This window comes from Tachypleus tridentatus, chromosome 7 (assembly GCF_004210375.1).
Source record: "Tachypleus tridentatus isolate NWPU-2018 chromosome 7, ASM421037v1, whole genome shotgun sequence".
Lineage (NCBI taxonomy): Eukaryota > Metazoa > Arthropoda > Merostomata > Xiphosura > Limulidae > Tachypleus > Tachypleus tridentatus.
This window is the reverse complement of record NC_134831.1, coordinates 12,422,690-12,441,520: the sequence shown is the minus strand read 5'-3', so window position 1 is coordinate 12,441,520 and position 18,831 is coordinate 12,422,690. Positions and strand designations below refer to the sequence as shown.

Here is an 18,831-nt window from a genome sequence, read left to right as displayed (position 1 = left end):
CTGCGCAAACTATCAAAATATATACTCTTCAAAACAAGAAACGCAAAAGGGATATTTTTGCTATTTTAAAGAGAAATATATGTAATAACGTTACAAGCTCAGAGTATGTGATGTTACACGTGTTAAGGCACTGATTGTCAGACCAAAATGACAATAAAAGTTGTGCACTTTGAAAACGGAGGAAAACATCGGATTTTTCGCCAAAACGCATGCGTGTCCAGTACATTTGTTTGAGAGATCTGCATGTTCTGCAAGTGCAACATGTGCAAAATCCCTATAAAAGTAACGGGTTCTCGGTTTCCATAGCTCAGTGTTAAGCCACCGACACGCAATACAATTACGCCAAGACTGACTGAAGCACAACGCAACAACGCCATTGGTCGCTTGGAAGCAGGCGAATCTCGATCAGATGTTGCCAGAGCTGTGAATGTCCACCCAAGCACCATCACAAGGCTATGAAATCGTTACCAACAACATGGATCAACTCGTGACCGTCCACGATCTGGCAGACCTCGTGTGACCACGCCCGCACAAGATCGCTACATCCGGTTACGTCACCTTCGGGATAGGACCACCACTGCGACGTCTACTGCCTCAACCATACCAGGTCTGCGTAGGATTTCCGATCAGACCGTACGCAACCGTCGACGAAATTCTTAGGCCCCATGTGCAACCCATCATGCTGAACGTCAACGACGTTTTTCAACATGACAACGACCGTCCTCACACAGCCCGACTCACCACTGTCTTCTTGAGAAACCACAACATCAACGTTCTTCCCTGGCCCTCCGGATCACCAGATTTAAACCCCATCGAACATCTTTGGGACGAGTTGGACCGACGTCTGCGACGGCGACAACCTCAACCGCAGACTCTACCTCAGCGTGCAGCAGCTTTGCAGGCTGAGTGGACAGCCATTCCACAGGATGTGATTCGTCATCTCATCGCTTCCATGGGCAAGAGATGCCAAGCAGTTATTGATGCTCACGGGGGGCATACTCGTTATTGACGTTGAGTGACGTTAAACTTCACCTAGTGAGCGTGGACTTCGCCTTTGCAGACTTTGGATGTTCAGCAGTGAATGTGCAAAGTTTCACATATGATATAAGTTATCATACAGAACTACTCGGAATAAACTTGTTAACAATTTGTCTCATATTTTGCCTTTTGCGTTTCGTTTTTTGAAGATTATATGATACTACAATGGTTAAACGATCAAAAATATATAATAGTACACTAAGTAAACGATCAACAATACATAATACTACACTTGGTAAACGATCAACAATATATAATACTATACTAGGTAAACGATCAACAATATATAATTCTACACTGAGTAAACTATCAAGAATATATAATAATATGTTGTGTAAACGATCAACAATATATAATATTACACTGGGTAAATGATCAACAATATATAATACTACACTGGGTAAATGATCAACAATATATTATTACCTTTTCGTTGATATTGATTTACTTCTATTTTTTCTTTCATTGTTGGAAATTTGTTGTTAAAACGTATAGATTTCTGTGTTTTACAAGGTTTAAAACCTAATTCAAATATATAAATAAATGCATTGTAAGCAAGCATTTGTGATTTAATAGAAAATCGTCTTAAATAAAATAAGTCATCAAAACTATCTCTTGAATAGAGTACAAATGTTATAAAAGTTGTAGTAAGGTTTGTCATGTCATTAAAAGGCCTAAAACTTAATATTTTCTTACAACAATGACAGTATTATTGCTGCGTACGGTGATAAACTTTGTTGAATTATACAACTCATTATACATATACGTGTGTGTATAAAATTAGTAGATTAATTGTTTATGTTTAGCAGCTACCACCATAGAAAAAGCGTATATGGTTTCATAGATAAGTTGATAACTTTGACAAAGACCATTCCATAAATAACTATTTGTTTGTTATCAAACGCAAAGCTACATAATGAGTTATCTGTGATGTGGCCACCGTGAGTATCGAAGTCCGAATTTTTGGCGTCAAAAGCCCTCAGATCTACCGCTAAGCCAACGGGATCATACATGAATAAATTTGTAAGTCTACATTTAGCCTTAGTAGCCTTTTATATTTATATATATCTAGCCAGTGTAATTTCATTGCGTTACTTCGATGGCCCTAGCTAAAATATTATCTATCTCTTATCGTATCAGATGGCCTGGCATGGCCAAGCGCGTAAGGCGTGCGACTCGTAATCTGAGGGTCGCGGGTTCGCGCCCGCGTCGCGCTAAACATGCTCGCCCTCCCAGCCGTGGGGGTGTATAATGTGACGGTCAATCCCACTATTCGTTGGTAAAAGAGTAGCCCAAGAGTTGGCGGTGGGTGGTGATGACTAGCTGCCTTCCCTCTAGTCTTACACTGCTAAATTAGGGACGGCTAGCACAGATAGCCCTCGAGTAGCTTTGTGCGAAATTCCAAAACAAACAAACAAACAAATCGTATCAGATATATCCACAAATATTTCACGCTTTTATGCGTAATGTTTTCTACATAGTATTCGAGTGCTTTGCCCTAAATCTGTTTTCAATTTTTATTCAGAGGGTCGCAAGTTCTCATCCTCTTCACACCAAACATGCTTGCCCTTTAAGCCGTGTAGGCGTTATAATGTGAAGGTGAATCCCACTATTCGTTGATAAAAGAGTAGCCCAAGAGTTACTGGTGGGTAGTAATGACTAGCTGCCTTTTTCTAGTCTTACACTGCTAAATTAGGGACGGCTGGCGCAGATAGCCCTCGTGTAGTTTTGAGGAAATTCCAAACAATGTTTATATTTTCTTGTTGCAAAGCTACATCAGGCTATCTGCTGAGCCCACCGAGGGGAATCTAACCCCTGATGTTAGCGTTGTAAGTCCGTAGACATACCACTTTACTAGCGGGGGTCAAATTCAAAACAAACCAAACCAGTCCAAAACAGACCAATTTCTATTAAGCAGAAGACGGGGAATCTTTCTCTGTTTAATTCTGGTGAGCAGTTAAAAATATCGTGAGTTTTAACAGTTGCCAATCTTCAGACGGCCATTCCTTCCAAAGAATTTTCTTTCTCGTTGAGCATCAAGACACTTCTATATTTTATGAACACTTAAACGAGGGACATCACACGATCCTAAGTAACCATCTTATTACAGTGACAGATCGTACATAGTAGCATTACACGAGATTTAAATGATAAATGGCTTACTCCATATTTCAAGGTAGTTTGTGTTTCGTCGATTATTAAGGTCGTGCTTTCTCTCAGTAAATTATGAGGTACGTAATTAGATATATTTGCTAACAAAGTGCAGAAATAACCAACGTTGTTTGGATGGGTTTTTCTTTTGCTGTTACACATTGTGATCTTTAAGTTGCGTGAATGTAATCTTTCACGTAACTTTCGTTTTTAAATAGTTCTTTTAATACTGTTTCTACTGAGAACCTGAACATTATTTTTTTCTTTCGCTCGATTAGAATGATCTAAGATTTCTTTTTAAACAACTAATTCATCACACAACGCGCACGATAGGGAAAATGAACCCTTTATGTAGTTAACATTCATTACATGACAACAGTTTTATGTATTCGGACTTGGATATTCGAGTAATTACTTTCTACAAATTAGCGATCGTGATCGTTTCAGTATGAAAATGAAATAGCTCCAAAGAAATACTTCAAACGCTTATTCCCATACACACAATAATTGCGCAACGCAATTTATATTACATATTTTTTAGTGGCGCTTTAGCTCAGAGATCGATAGAATTCCAGAAGATATAGCGAAAACTTTTATGTTATATCAAGGTTAATTATGAAACTGAAATAACAGGTTTTTGTCTCCATTGTACCCATCACGAAGCTTTGGCTGTTAAACCTATTAATATATTTGTTTTTAATATTTCTATGACACAATTACACACCTTGTTTGTGTATTACAATCAGGTCTGAGTTTGAAATGGTTATTTGTAGCTAAGCACAAAACTACTTAAAGAGCTATCTATTCGTGGCCTCCAGAAATATTGAAACCCAGTTTCAAGCAGTCCGCAGACATGCTGCTGTGCTACCGCGTGGGTCACTTGAGATGGAGGATTCATGAAAAATCTCGCTTAGAGATACAAACCAAAATATTTTATTTCTAAACAGATGCTATAAACTATTTAAAAGTGTTAAGTACGCTTTTGAATGAGATATTTAAGTTAATTTCAAATTAAGACAAATCACATATCCCACTAATAATAAAATGTTCTCAACTCTCCAATTACCAACTAACTTTTGTACCAGCCACTTTCGGCTGGTCCACACGTAACATATCATTCAGCAGTTGTTTTTTTTCTTTGCTTGTAACAACTCTCAGCGTAAAGTGTGTATGTATGTTTTCTTATAGCAAAGCCACATTGGGCTATCTGCTGAGTCCACCGAGGGAAATCGACGCCCTGATTTTAGCGTTGTAAATCTGTAGACTTACCACTGTACTAGCGGGGGACTGTACGTAGTAAAGACAGCTGACTAAACAAAGTGAGGCCAATTTTTCATTTCTTTATGTAAAAACATAAAGAAATCTCTAGCAGTGATTAGAAGGAATAATGACAATATAGTTTGTCTGTTGTTGTTTTTTTACTGACGCCCAATGGCATATCGACACAAATCAGGTTTCGATACTTATGGAAGGCACAACATCAATAGCTCATAGTGTGCTCAATTACAAACAGATAAACTTTTTATGTCACTCGTTTGCTATTCGAGACCCTACAGCTGACTAGATCATGGACACAAAAAAAGCTCGGTGTGTAAACAGTTTATAAAAATGTTTTTAAAAACAGAGAGAATACGAACCCTGTGTCTATAATTCTAGCGTTAGCAAGTAGGAAATAATCTTTATTTTTATTTTCCTTCTTACTCAGGTAAAGTATTGTATTTGTATATGGTAAAGCTGATAAGGCCTTCTGCTTCCTTATCTAATATTGAACTATTAATCGGAGGAAAAACGGTCATTCATGGGCATTTTACCTACCACCATTCAAGCTAGGATATTTATTGCTACTCTTATAACGCACTCACAGCTTAAAATGAGTGAAATACTTTGTGGCTTCTCGCTGATTTGATCAAGGCTTAACAGCTCTAAACTTCAAAACTTTGTATCACAGGACAAACCTATTCCATCCTCGTGATAAAGAAAAGTCAATAATTAATATTGGTGTCCGAAAATATTTTTATTTTGTTTACATTAATGTGTTTATGCTGCTGTTGGATTTTAATATTATTCTAAGCACTCTGACGATTCAGTGGACTTCTGGTAACCTCTGTAACAGCGACTCAAGTTTCGTGTATCTGTAAACAAGCCAAATTATTTGTTGAAATACTTTCCGACCACGGTTTACATGATTCTGCTTTATTTATACAAGAGAATATTAATGGACGAGGAGAATGATCGGCGTGTTAGGCTTACTTGTATTTATTCTCAAACCAGATATCAGTGGTGAAACAAATGCCTAAACAACAGTTTCTCCGACAGTTGGTAACACGAATTAACAAAACATGAGTAATATTTTCAATAGCTACTTTTAAACGACTGCTCCCTAGTGACACAATGGTAAGTCTGCGGCTTTCGATACCCGTGGTTGGCAGAGCACTGATATCTCTTCGTGCAGCTCTGCGATTAATACCAAACAATAACATTTGAATATTTTTAGATATTTTTAACTAAAACGAAATTATAGGAATTCACTGTATTTTTTTTTATTTTATTTCATGCCGTTTGTGAACGCACGTTATGTTGAATGAAGTCCGTACCAAAGGATAGCGTATGGGTTTTTGTTCACTGCTATGCTTTGTTCAGAATACAGAAAGTATCGAGCACGCATTAATGAATGTTAATCTAAAGAGGAGATATTTTCCCATTGCTTATGCTAACTGTACCGGTAAAATGATTTTCACCATCTTTTAACCATCCATAAAAAAAAAAAAAAAAAACGCATCATCTTGTTATTGCATTGTAATATCACATGTCGACTAATTCTGTTGGATGCCCAACAAAAGATTCCAGTCGAAAACTGAAATTTGGATCACAAAATACAACAGAAACAACAATGGTATATTGAATATAAATTGGTGCAGCACAATAACATTACATTTTTTTTCTACGGTTCGACAAGATAAGTTAACTTAAAGAGTTCTAACGGTCTAAAAGAAAAACAAGAAAAATTTGTTTGTTTTTTGTTTTTTTGAATTTCGCACAAAGCTACACGAGGGCTATCTGCACTAGCCGTCCCTAATTTAGCAGTGTAAGACTAGAGGGAAGGCAGCTAGTCATCACCACCCACCGCTAACTCTTGGGCTACTCTTTTACCAACGAATAGTGGGATTGACCGTCACATTATAACGCCCCCACGGCTGAAAGGGCGAGCATGTTTGGCGCGAAGGGGATGCAAACCCGCGACCCTCAGATTACGAGTCGCACGCCTTAACACGCTTGGCCATGCCGGGCCATAACAAGAAAAACGTTGACAAGATGTAAAAAAAATGCGCTACATTTGACCATGCAGTTTAAATGAAACGTAAATAATACAAGCACTAATTCAGGCAGTTCGCCGGTAAAAATCAAATGTCATTAGTTTCTTAGATCCGCCCCCCGCTAATACAGCGGTAAGTCTCCGGATTTGCAACGCTAAAATCAGGGGTTCGATTCCCCTCGGTGCGCTCAGCAGATAGCCCGATGTGGCTTTGCTATAAGAAAAAAACACACATTCTTAGATTCTTGTTGTATATCCCTTCATAAGTAAGAGAACGGGAGCAGATTTTCCGTGATAAGAAAGGGAAGAAGGGGTCGAGGCAGATTTTCAGTAATAAGAATGGGAAGGGGGTGCGGCAGATTTTCCGTAATAAGCATAATGTTCTGAAGCTCACAGTATTTCTATTGGTGTCACAGAAATAGTCGAAACCGAAGTACGGTCATGTGTAGATTGATTTTAAAATTTCTGTCCTGTCGCTGCCGTTTCTATTACAGAATACAAAGTCTAAAATTTGTTTTAGCAATTGGTTCAACTAAAAATTAAGTTTAAAAGCGTTAGGGATAACCAGTAATGAAACTATGAAGAATTGGAGCTTCTAGATATGTTGTTTGATCTAAAGGCAGGGTTGTATGATGAACATTCTACTTTGCCAGCAAGTTATATACAGGAACTATCACTCGTGTTTTGTCCACTTTGGATAAGTATGTTGCGAGCGAGAATCTGACGGACTGTGTAAGTTATCTTTGAGTAAAGTTTAGAGATTAAAGTCACTCATTGGGCCAATGATGTCAACATTTCGACTCCATTTACCAGTCGACTGATATAATAATAACCCGTGACAGATACTGTGTCAAAACCATTATTCTAGTGACGACATTCTCTTATTGATATTAATACCATCTCTCCTGTGGACTAACAACAACAAGAGTACGACGACCATTAACACTTCTCTTACTACTTGTGATGATAAACTTACAAAAGCCAGGCAAAGAAGGCTACAGAAAAATAATTATTTACAATCACAAAATTAGAAAAACATCACCAAATTTTGGTTAAAGTGAACTAAGGAAAATGAAACGAGACAAGAAATAATGAAGACTTAACTGTAGAATAGGCCAAAAACTATAGAATAAAATAATTCATCCAGATGAGAATATGATGCTCCAAATCGTAATGACATTCATGATTGCTTGAAAGGATTTATTTGTTTGAAAATAAGCACAGGGTTACACGATGGGTTATCTATGATCTGCCCACCACAAGTATCGAAATGCGGTTTTTAGCGGTGTCAGTCCGCAAACATGACGCTGTGCCGCTGGGAGGGGAGCATTGGAAAAGAATATCTGGAAGTAAGTTTGTTTGCTTGTTAAATTCGTATTTTCGCGCGAAGCTACTCAGTCAGTCGTTGCTAATTTTGTTTTGTAAGCGAGACATATTTAGGGGTTCCTTGTAATCACACCTCGTTGTTATTATGCATGAGTCCTGTAAACTTTCTTTTTTTTGGTCGAATTCTATATGTTGTCTTTTAAGGAAATTAGGTTTGGTATTGTTTGTTTTGAATTTCGCGCAAAACTACGCGAGGACCATCATTTAGCAGTGTAAGACCAGAGGGAAGGTAGCTAGCCATCACCACCCCCACCGCCAACTCTTGGGCTACTCTTTTACCAAGGAATAGTGGGATTTACCGTCACATTATAACGCTCCCGTGGCTGAAAGAGCAAGCATGTTTGGTGTGACGGGGATTCGAACCTGCGACCCTCGGATAACGAGTCGAGCACTTTAACTACCTGGCCATGCTGGGCCTGATTACACAAATCAAAACTATAACTGTGGTGGTCCACAAAATGGCTTATCTGCATTGTGTCCGAAACAGGTATCGAATCCATGTATTATAAAATATTATAAAAGAAAACATAACTTTTAACAAGATGACCTTTAAATAATATCTACCTTTATATCGTGAAAACATTAATTTGTATACAGTATGTACAGTTATTTTAAACATTTGCTTTTCGCCTAAATGTTAGAAAATACGCAGTTTAACAGATGGCACCTCCAGTGTCTTGTAATGAAAACTACTTGTACATTTCACTTGGTGGCTCAGAACAAAAGTAAATCAATAACGTTTCATGTATCACAACTATGTTCTATTCTTCCTTCCTGTACCGTATGGACAGGTAGTTAAGGCACTCGACTAATAATCCGAGGTTCGCAGATTCGAAGCACCGTCATACCAAAGACGCTCGCTCTTTCAGCCGTAAGGGCGTTATAATGGTACGCTCAATCCTACTATTCTTTAGTAAAAGAGTAGCCCAAGAGTTGGTGGTGGGTGGTGATGACTAGTTGCCTTCTCTCTAGTCTTACACTGCTAAATTAGGGACAGGTAAGGTAGGTAGCCGTCTTATAGCTTTGCGCGAAATCAAAACAAACAAACAAACAATCTTCCCACCCCTATTCCAATGGCTCAGCGGTAAGTCAGAAGGCTTATAACGCTACAACTCGAGTTTCGATACCCTTGGTGGCTTCAGCATATTTAGTTCATTACGTAACTTTGCGCTTAACAGCAAACAAAGCCACTTTTTCCAATGTTATGGAACAATATTTACAAAATTTAATATAAGTAACAATTGTATCTTATGAAAACTTTTTCTCAAATTTTAATTCCAACCTGTTTAGTAAATGGTGGACGAAACTCTCACAGGTAATTCCATATTTAGAAGAGATAAAAATTCGAAACTTTTAAAATTAAATAGTAACAACTCTGATTCTTTCTGGGCAACTACACCTAAATGTCGACTATGTGTTAAAAGATTCGCTTGTTATTTATAGCATACGTAATAAATTGTGTCAGTTTCAGTTTCAGAGGTTTATTTCTGGACTTTGCGTTGTTAGTGAAATAATATTTATTGAATATATATTTATTTGTTTACTGAATTCCGTGCTACTAGAGTGCACTCCACTTTATCTGTCTCTAATTTAGAAAACTGGTAGCCAACTCTTGAACTACTCTTTTATCATCAAAGGACGAGCATGTTCAGTGAAGGGATTTGAACTCGCGACTCGCATTCGTGCTAGATGCCCAAACCATCAGGCTATGCCAGGACCAATAAACGTGTGATTTATGAGATTTTGTTTGTTTGTTTAGAATTAAGCACAAAGCTGCACAAAGAATCTTGTTATATATCAAATCACTCACTCAAAAACCGAAACGTTTGTAGATATTTTTGTAAGTAAGTCCCAAATTGCATTTCGTTCTGTTCTGCTTTTCTAAGTAAACATTACCTGTTTGAAAATATATCCCTTAGGGAACATTTTCTATTGGGCATAATAATATCTAAACATTACCTGTTTATTTGTTTGAAATTAAGCACAAATATACACAACAGGTATAGAAACCTGGTTTCTGACGTTGTAATAAAGTGTTGGATAAAGATATTCTTGAAATAATTTTCTTTAGACAGGATAATTTCTGTATATCTGTTAGACAAGATATGCTATATTTCCTTTTGTTTTTATGTACATACTAAACAAGATAAACCATCGATAATTAATGGGATAACATAGTTATTAAATAACCTTTGTTGGTCATAAAATGTTCTAAACATTTGTGTTTCAACATATCAATTTCCAAACATTCTGTTGAAAAATGATTCCTCAAGTGCAATTTGTTGAACACAATTGTTCCTTAATGTTTTTGAACAAACTCACTCAAAGACGCAGCGGCAAGCCTATGGACTTATAACGCTAAAATCAGGGGTTCAGTTCTCCTCGATGGACTCAGCAGATTTATTTAGTAAATATGTCTTAGATAATTTTTAACACGGTGAAGTCACACATGTTGATGACACAGTTATTTGGACAAAACTCTTTCCCTAAAGAAGTAAAGGTAATATTCAAATTCTTACGATTAATTAGCTATGAAAACCTTTTTCTGAATACTTTTCAACGAAAATAAAAGAAGTACTACAACTATATACAATGCTGGCCAAAATCTTAAGACCAGTGAACATAAAGAAAAATTATGCATTTTGCATTGTTAAACTCAACCACTTACTTGAGTTGAGCTTCGAAAGATGAAAATAAGAAAAGAGAAAATAAAAATAAAAACTTTTTTAGCATTTAATAGGGAAAATGTGAACACTACAAAATTAGCCAAATATTAGCTGGTCAAAAGTTTAAGACTATACCAAAACGAAGTCCTAAACAGGGTAGGAAATGCCAGACAATAGGTCTCAGTAGTGAGTTGCATGGCCGTCATTGCAAATAACTTCAAACATTTGCTTTGGCATGGTCGATATAAGCGTTTGCAGAAGGCTGGCTGGAATGTTATTCCAAGTGATGAAGTTGGCTTCACGAAGATCATGCACTGTTTGGAATTGACGTCCATTTCCATATACTTCCCTTGCCATCCATCCCCCAAACATTTTTAATAGAGTTCAGTTCAAGCGAACACGCTGGATGGTCCAAAAGAATCACATTATTCGTCATGAAAAAGCCATTTGTCCTGCGGGCAATGTGGATTGCAGTGTTGTCCTGCTAAAGGATCCAGTCATTTTCACACAAGCGAGGGCCTTCAGCCGATAAGAATGCTCTCTCCAACATGCCAATATAGCCAAGCTGCTGTTTGACGCCCCTTTATAACCTGAAGCTCCATTGTTCCATGGAAGAAGAAAGCACCCCAAATCATGATGGAACCTCCTCCACTCTGTCGTGTAGAAAATGTCTCCGGTAGAATATCCTTATCGTGCCAGTAACGTTGGAATCCATTTGGACAGTCTAGGTTAAATTTTTCCTCATCAGAGAACAGAACTTTCGTCCACTTTTCTACGTCCCATGTTTGGTGTTTCACAGCAAAGCTTAACCGAGCTGTTTCTTTGTGGGGAAGGAGGCGTGACCTTTGAAGACGTTTATGGTTTTAAAGCCTTTCTCTCGTAGATGCCGTCTTGTTGTTCTTGAGCTGCATTCTGCGTCCGTAAGGGCCTTAATTTGGTTCGACGATCGGCTGGTGTCTTGTCGGTCAACCCGTCAAATCCTCCTGCTCAACGCCGGCGAAATTTTCTTGGACCGACCACTTAAAATTCTCTTCCGTATCCCTCAGTGTCTTTTAAGAAATTTGCAACAGCAGTTTTACTGAGCCCAATCTCACTATCGATGGCACGTTGAGACAGACCTTGCTTTTGCAGCTTGACAATTCTGCCACGTTCAAACTCTGTCAACGTTTTAGCCTTTGCCATGTTTTTACCCAATGTAACACAGGAGATGTCAGTGGGAGATGTTGACAACGCTAATGCTTAAACACAAATGACTAAATTTCGTCACGTGTTTATCGATTAACGCTTCGTTTCAGTGTGTCTTAAACTTTTGACCAGCTAGTATCTAAGCTAATTTCATAGTGTTTACATTTTCCTATTAAATGCTAACAAAGTTTTTTATTTTTATTTTCCCTTTTGTTATTTTCATCTTTCGAAGCTCTACTCAAATAAATGGTTGCGTCTAACAACGAAAATGCATATTTTTTTTTTCATTGGTCTTAAGATTTTGGCCAGCAGTATATATATATATAATATGTTACAAATTGCTACAGCTAGATCATCGACCATATCGTTTACGCCTCTTAAATTGTCACGAGAGCAATAAATAACGTTCTTAAGAACAGTAGAGCGAAGTGCAGCTATTGTATATTTTTATCCAAATTTTTAATAATAAAAATTATCATTTAGTAATAGGCTGAGAAGCGTCTGATTCGGTTTTCCAGATAAATTGAATTTCTTTTAAAAATATAAAATTTAATAAGTATCAGTTGTTGTTATATCTGTTTCTTGTTTTACTTTTTACGTAAACTCTCGTGTCTCAATAGTAAATATGAAGCAGTAAATTGTGTTAGATCTCTACTGCGAACATTGAATAAATAACACGTTGAGTAGATTTTAATTCGAAGTCAACGAATACTACTTTTGTTGTTTATTTCTTTTCTTCCGCCTCATGACAAACCACAGTTACTGCTTTCACAGGATATCAATGCGGTAAATAATTTGAAAAAAAAGAGAGCGAGAATTTTATTAGTTTTGTGTAGAAAAAAACATTTTCAAACGCTTTGTTTTGTGGAGTTGAAGTGTTTTACATTATTTTAGAATGTTATTGCTGATAAAACAAACAATCCAAGAATCCAGATGAATTCTCCTATTAAAATGTTTTCATCTTTAGATTGCTAGTTACCGAAACAAATCAATAATATTAGATCATTAGGGCAAAACTTATTTAAAAGGAAATGAAATGTATATTTACCAGCTATTTTTCTAATGTTAAAACACGTAGTTAGCGAGAAGCAAATACTACAATGTTAGTGGTCACCTTTTACTCATCTTTATAACGGTTTGTTTGTTTCTTTTGAATTTTCGCAAAGCTATTCTAGGGCTATCTACGCTAGCCGTCCCTAATTTAGCAAAGTAAGACTAGAGGGAAGGCAGCTAGTCATCACCACCCACCGCCAACTCTTGGGCTACTTTTTTACCAACGAATAGTGGGATTGACCGTCACATTATAACGCCCTCATGGCTGAACGGGCGAGCATGTTTCGTGCAACGGGGATTCGAACCCACGATCCTCAGATTACGAGGATGCCTCAACCCACCTGGCCATGCCGAGACTCTTTATAACGGATAACTTTAAATTGTTAACAAATTTGGACAGCCGCATCTAAACAGTAAGATATAATTACGAAATAATACGTAAAGCGATGTTGTAATGCGAATTAAAATATGGAGGAAAAAACATATTCCCTCGGTTTATATTCAAATAAATCAAACATTTATGTGATAACGTATTTTGCTTTCAAAACCTTTTTTATACTTTGAAACTGAAACCTCGGTTGATTCTTAATATTCAGGTGTTTTGTTGTTGTGTTTTAAAACTAAGTCCACGTGTTTTTTTTTCTATAACGATTGAAACGACAAAGAGTACTATTTTCGTAAGTCGAAGTATAGTAGTGAATTTAATTGTGTCGTACATTTATATTTTTTGTTTTCGAACAAAGTTAAAGATAGCTACACAAAACTATACATAGCCATCCTAATTTTGAATTCATAGAAGAAAGGAAAAGTTTTAGATTACTCTATTCTGCACTAATAGAATGGTTTAAGTGTCATTCTTAGTTTGCATCCACGACCCCAGATTTCGAAGAACATTTTGTGGCATTAAGACGCGAACCATAAATCATCGGATACAAAGTATGGGTTCGAAACCTGTAGTCACCTCGGTACCTACGTTGTACAATCAAGTTGTTTATTTATAAAATTAAAATATTTCAATATTTCGATGTTCAGATAAAGAAGGACTCGAATTTATTACAAGATAGGTTGCAAAGAGATCAAATAAAAGTTATTTTTTTTATTTCGAGCAAAGCTAGTCAAGGATTATCTGCGCTAGCTGTCCCTAATTTAGTAGTGTAAGACTAGAGGGAACTAGAAGCTAGTCGTCACCACCAACTGCCAATCCTTGGAATAATCTTTTACCGGCTCGGCATGGACAGGTAGTTAAGGAGCTCGACTCGTAATCTGAAGATTGCAGGTTCAAATCCCCGTCGCACCAAACATGCTCGCCCTTTCAGCCGTGGTAGCGTTATAATGTGACGGTCAATCCCACTATTCGTTAGTAAAAAGAGTAGCCCAAGAGTTGGCGGTGGGTAGCAATGACTGTCTGTCTTCCCTCTAGTCTTACACTGCTAAATTACGTACGGCTTACGCAGATAGCCGTCGCGTAACTTTGTGCGAAATCCAAAAATAAAAATATCTTACTAAATGGGATAATGGGATTATCTGTTACATTGTAATGCTCCCACGGTTGAAAGAGTGAGCATGTTTGGTGAGACAAAAATTTGAACCCGCGACCCTCAGCCCGCGAGTCGAGCGCCCTCTAGTAACCATAGCAGATAAAAGGATAACCATTCTAGCGTTTCCGATATTTTTCATTATTTATACCCTTTTCCACCAAAAATTTCACTCCTGAATTTTAAAAACACTTTGTTGCCGTCTGACGTAAAATTTAGTAAATAAATTTTAAAATCCTCTGAGTATATTTAATTCAATTATCATGTTTTAAGTAAAAAGAAGCAGGCAAACTACAATAAAATATTTTTACTACAAAGTAAATAACTTTACATTAACAGCTCCTGGTGACTACGCAGTAAAATAAAAATCGGGATTTTGAAATCCGTGGTGGGAAGCTTACAGATAATCCCTTGTGTATCTTCGTATTTAACAGCAAAATTACATTAATCGAACGTTCATTACTCAACAACATAACCTGAGTAATACTTCAATAAATCGTATCAGATCATCACAGTCATCTGGGATCTACCGCGTTACTTTGCCTACATAAAAAGCACTTTGAATAGAAAAATCAAGGTAGTTTTCCTGTCTACATAAACATAAAGAACTAATACATCTTTCAAAATGGCTTCAATTTTGTCACGAAAATCATCCATACACATGAAACAGTTGATACAAAACGCAAAAAGAAAGAGTATAAATATTTTGTTTATTTATTTGAGAGCAAAGCCACATTAATCTATCTGTTGTGTTCACTGGGGGAAATCGAGCCAGGATTTTAGCGTTGTGAGTCTTTAAACTTACTATTGTCCCATTGAGAGACAAAGAGAATAGCACTTGTTGCAATTTTTTTCTTTTTGTAACCTGATTACAGGTTATTTGTTGAGATAGCCATCGAAGGGTTTGTTTTGAATTTAGCGCAAAGTTACACGAGGGCAATTTGCACTAACCATCCCTAATTTAGTAGTGTTAGACAAGAGGGACGGCAGCTAGTCATCACCACCCACCGCCAACTCTTGGGTTTGTTTGTTTTGAATTTTGCACAAAGCTACTGGAGGGCTATCTGTGCTAGCCGTCCCTAATTTAGCAGTGTTAGACTAGAGGAAAGGTAGCTAGTCATCACCACCCACCGCCAACTCTTGAATTACTCTTTTACCAACGAATAGTGGATTGACCGTCACATTATAACGCCCCCACGGCTGAAAGGGTGAGCATGTTTGGCGCGACGGGGATGCGAACCCGCGACCCTCAGATTACGAGTCGCACGCCTTAATACGCTTGGCCATGCCGGGTCCCCAACTTTTGGGCTACAATTTTACCAATGAATAGTGGGATTGACCATCACATTATAACGCTCCCACGGCTGAAAGGGCAAGCATGTTAGGTGTCACGGGGATTTGAACCTGTGGCCCTCATATTACCAGTCAAGTGCCTTAACCACCTGGCCATGATCGGCCCCATCGAATGGTTGAGAATAATAAAGATATTTTAACACAAATGACGCACTAACATAATGTATATAGATTCTATTGGAAAGTGTAAGTCTACGAATTTACAACGCTAAATTCAGGGGTTCGATTCACTTCGGTGGACTCAGCAGATAGCCTGATATAGCTTTGCTATAAGAAAACACACAGTAAGCTCTAGCGATATGTATGAAGCGTAGATTATTTGTTTATTGTTGTACTCTAGCGATATGAATGAAGTATAATCCATTTGTCATTATCGAAGTCTAACGATATGAACTAAGCATAAGCCATTTGTCATTATCGTAGTCTAACGATATGAACTAAGCATAAGCCATTTGTCATTATTGTAGTCTAGCGATATGAACGAAGGACAGATTATTTGTTCATTTTTGAACTCAAACGATATCGAAAGAAAACAATGCAATGATAGGATTTCATATTAGATGTTATAAGATGATTTGTGGCTACCATATTTAGTTAGAGTAAGGAACAAGTAATAATTATAATATTTTAGAACGTGTGTGTATTGTTTATGCTTTGGTATACAGAAAATGTGAAACTATGTAGTTAAACTAATCGAATTTTAATTGAAGGAATATAATTTAATTGCATTAAAATTCACTATTTTAAGGTTTATTTTAGATTTTGAAATTTTAAAAATGTAGGTGCAGGTTGGCACTTTGGTAGAGCTCTAGATTTCAGATCTGGTGAGTTGGGTTCTAGTTCGTGTGACACCATAAACTATCCCCTTACACTTTAATTTGGATGATGGTATGGTGCTGCTTCCTTCCTTCTAGTCATTAGGGACGATGGTATAGTACTGATCTTTTTCATTTAATCATCAAAAATGATGGCAGTGTCTTCTTCCTTTCTCCTAGTCAATAAGGATGATGGTAAGGTACTTTTTACTTCTTTTTAGTCATTAGAGATTATTATAGGGTACTTTTTTCCTTCCTTCTTGTCATTAGGGATGATGGTATGGTGCCGCAGCCTTCCCTCCGTTCATTAGGAATCTCAATAGATAGCATCAGTATCATGGCCATAAAAGCAAAATACAAATATTAAACACGTGAGGAAGACATTTCTTTAGTTTGAATTTCTGTTACAAGTTAATTCAAATAACTAATTATCGGTATAATGCTTAGACCGATCATACAAAGCTGCTGTTGTAAAACTGATTATTGGTCTGTTTCGGATTGTGGTATGCCCAAACATGGTTGTGGAGCCTGACACCCAAGTACGATAGAAAGTTTGTCAATACGTGTGGTTTAACTTCGACCTCGCCGTAAATTTCGGTTTTATTATAATAACAACTGAAGTTTTCGGAAATAGTGTGTAATCGTTGTTATCAGAATAATTTACTTCATTAGTGTTTAGTTGTATATTGCACAATAAGCTATCCGCGCTTTGCCCACCGCTGGTATCGAACCCCGATTTTTAGCATATAAACTTTTAAGCTTACTACTGTGCCACTGGAAGGCTCATCAGAACAAACCCTTGAATCAAAATAACTTTATTATAACTTAACTATATTACAAGGTTTGTCATATTGAGACACACATAGATTTGAGTGGGCTTCTCGTTTAATCTGTTGTGTCACCTAACGGTTAAGTCGTTCCCTCTCTATCTGTCTTGTTTATGGTTGTTTATCTGTGTTTTGTACAATAAATTTTCAGCGTTCTTTTAAAGTTCATTCTGATTCTCTGCTTCTTTATGTAATTAAAAATAACTTCAGACTAGTTAATGGAGCTAGCTATAAAACTTTATATCCCGTGGTGGATCAGTGATAAATTTACGTGTTTACCATTCAGTGTTCGATCCTCCGCCGTGCCCCATTGATCAGATTTCATTTGGTAAAAATATACAACAAATATGACAACGTAAACTTTATATAAACAGTGACATAAAGTACATATTATCAACATAACCATTATCTGGTTGTGCATATTACTAGATCATCATATGTTATTATAACTATAACTCTCATAGCGAATATTTAACACAAATAAATGCATCTTCCAGTCCAAAGGGCCCGTTCACTAAGTACCGCTGTTTTTGTTTTCAGGAGAAATACCACAATTTGCCGACCCTATACCAAACATTACCGCGGCTGTGGGACGCGAGGCTCGACTGGAGTGCACCGTGGAAAACTTAGGAAATTACAAGGTAACCAAAGAAAACAAATAAAATGTTTCTGTTTTTATATTTTCCAACAATTCTCTTCACGATATTTTCATTCAAACGTATTATAATTTTTTTTCCTCGTGCTGATAAGGCGTATCTCGCTTTCATTTCTTCGAAATTAAGTTTTAGATTATAAAAAAACAAAAGAAAAACAATTGAACAAGAAACTGGAATAAGTTATTTAATCTATTTTAAGAGATTATGCCTTTTTTAGATGTATGCCTCGTATTCCTATTTCTGTTGAATTCAACTCAGTCCTAATTTCGTCTTACAGGTTCCACTTGATTTGTTACAGGTTATGAGAACTAAAAATCTAGTTACACTATATAAGCTAACCGACTCCTAGACGTTTATTTTTTTATCTCCTAAGGTGTAGATAGGTTTCTGGACTTATGTGATCAAGACTAAAAAAAGATTTATTATTCCTTCGTCAATATCAATGTATATTGTTTTACTCTACGTTTATTCTAATCTATTTTCAGCACACATACAAATAAATAAATATATCTATGGATCAAAATGTTTAAACCACTCCAATGAAGTCATTGTAGATACAAGTACAAGAAGTTAACTCGGTTAAAGTGTTAAGAGTCATCCTCCATCACTACTTTGGATTAACGCCCAAACTTACATTTCTTTATAAATAGAATCAAAGAAATATTTCAAAAGTTATGGTGTGATTATTACTGTTACCGGCTAATCAATAATACTTTGACCGAGGTTAATTAGCGTGATAAATTGTGGATCCTATTGTTTGTGGTCCGTGTCTCGATATCCGAATGAAGAATTCGCGCTCCGCACGACGATGCAGTGTGTGCGTTATAAGAGTGACAGTCAAATTCCGCTATTC

General features: G+C 36.8%; 1 protein-coding gene across 2 annotated transcripts in view; it reads left to right on the top strand.

The window, feature by feature from the left end:
* LOC143255128 (lachesin-like) overlaps positions 1-18,831 on the top strand; it is a 165,382-nt gene that overhangs the window by 107,062 nt on the left and 39,489 nt on the right. For both annotated transcript variants that reach the window (XM_076510316.1, XM_076510317.1), the window contains exon 2: positions 17,863-17,963. In XM_076510316.1, the coding sequence (XP_076366431.1) occupies positions 17,863-17,963 (101 nt within the window). The remainder of the gene's footprint in view (positions 1-17,862; positions 17,964-18,831) is intronic.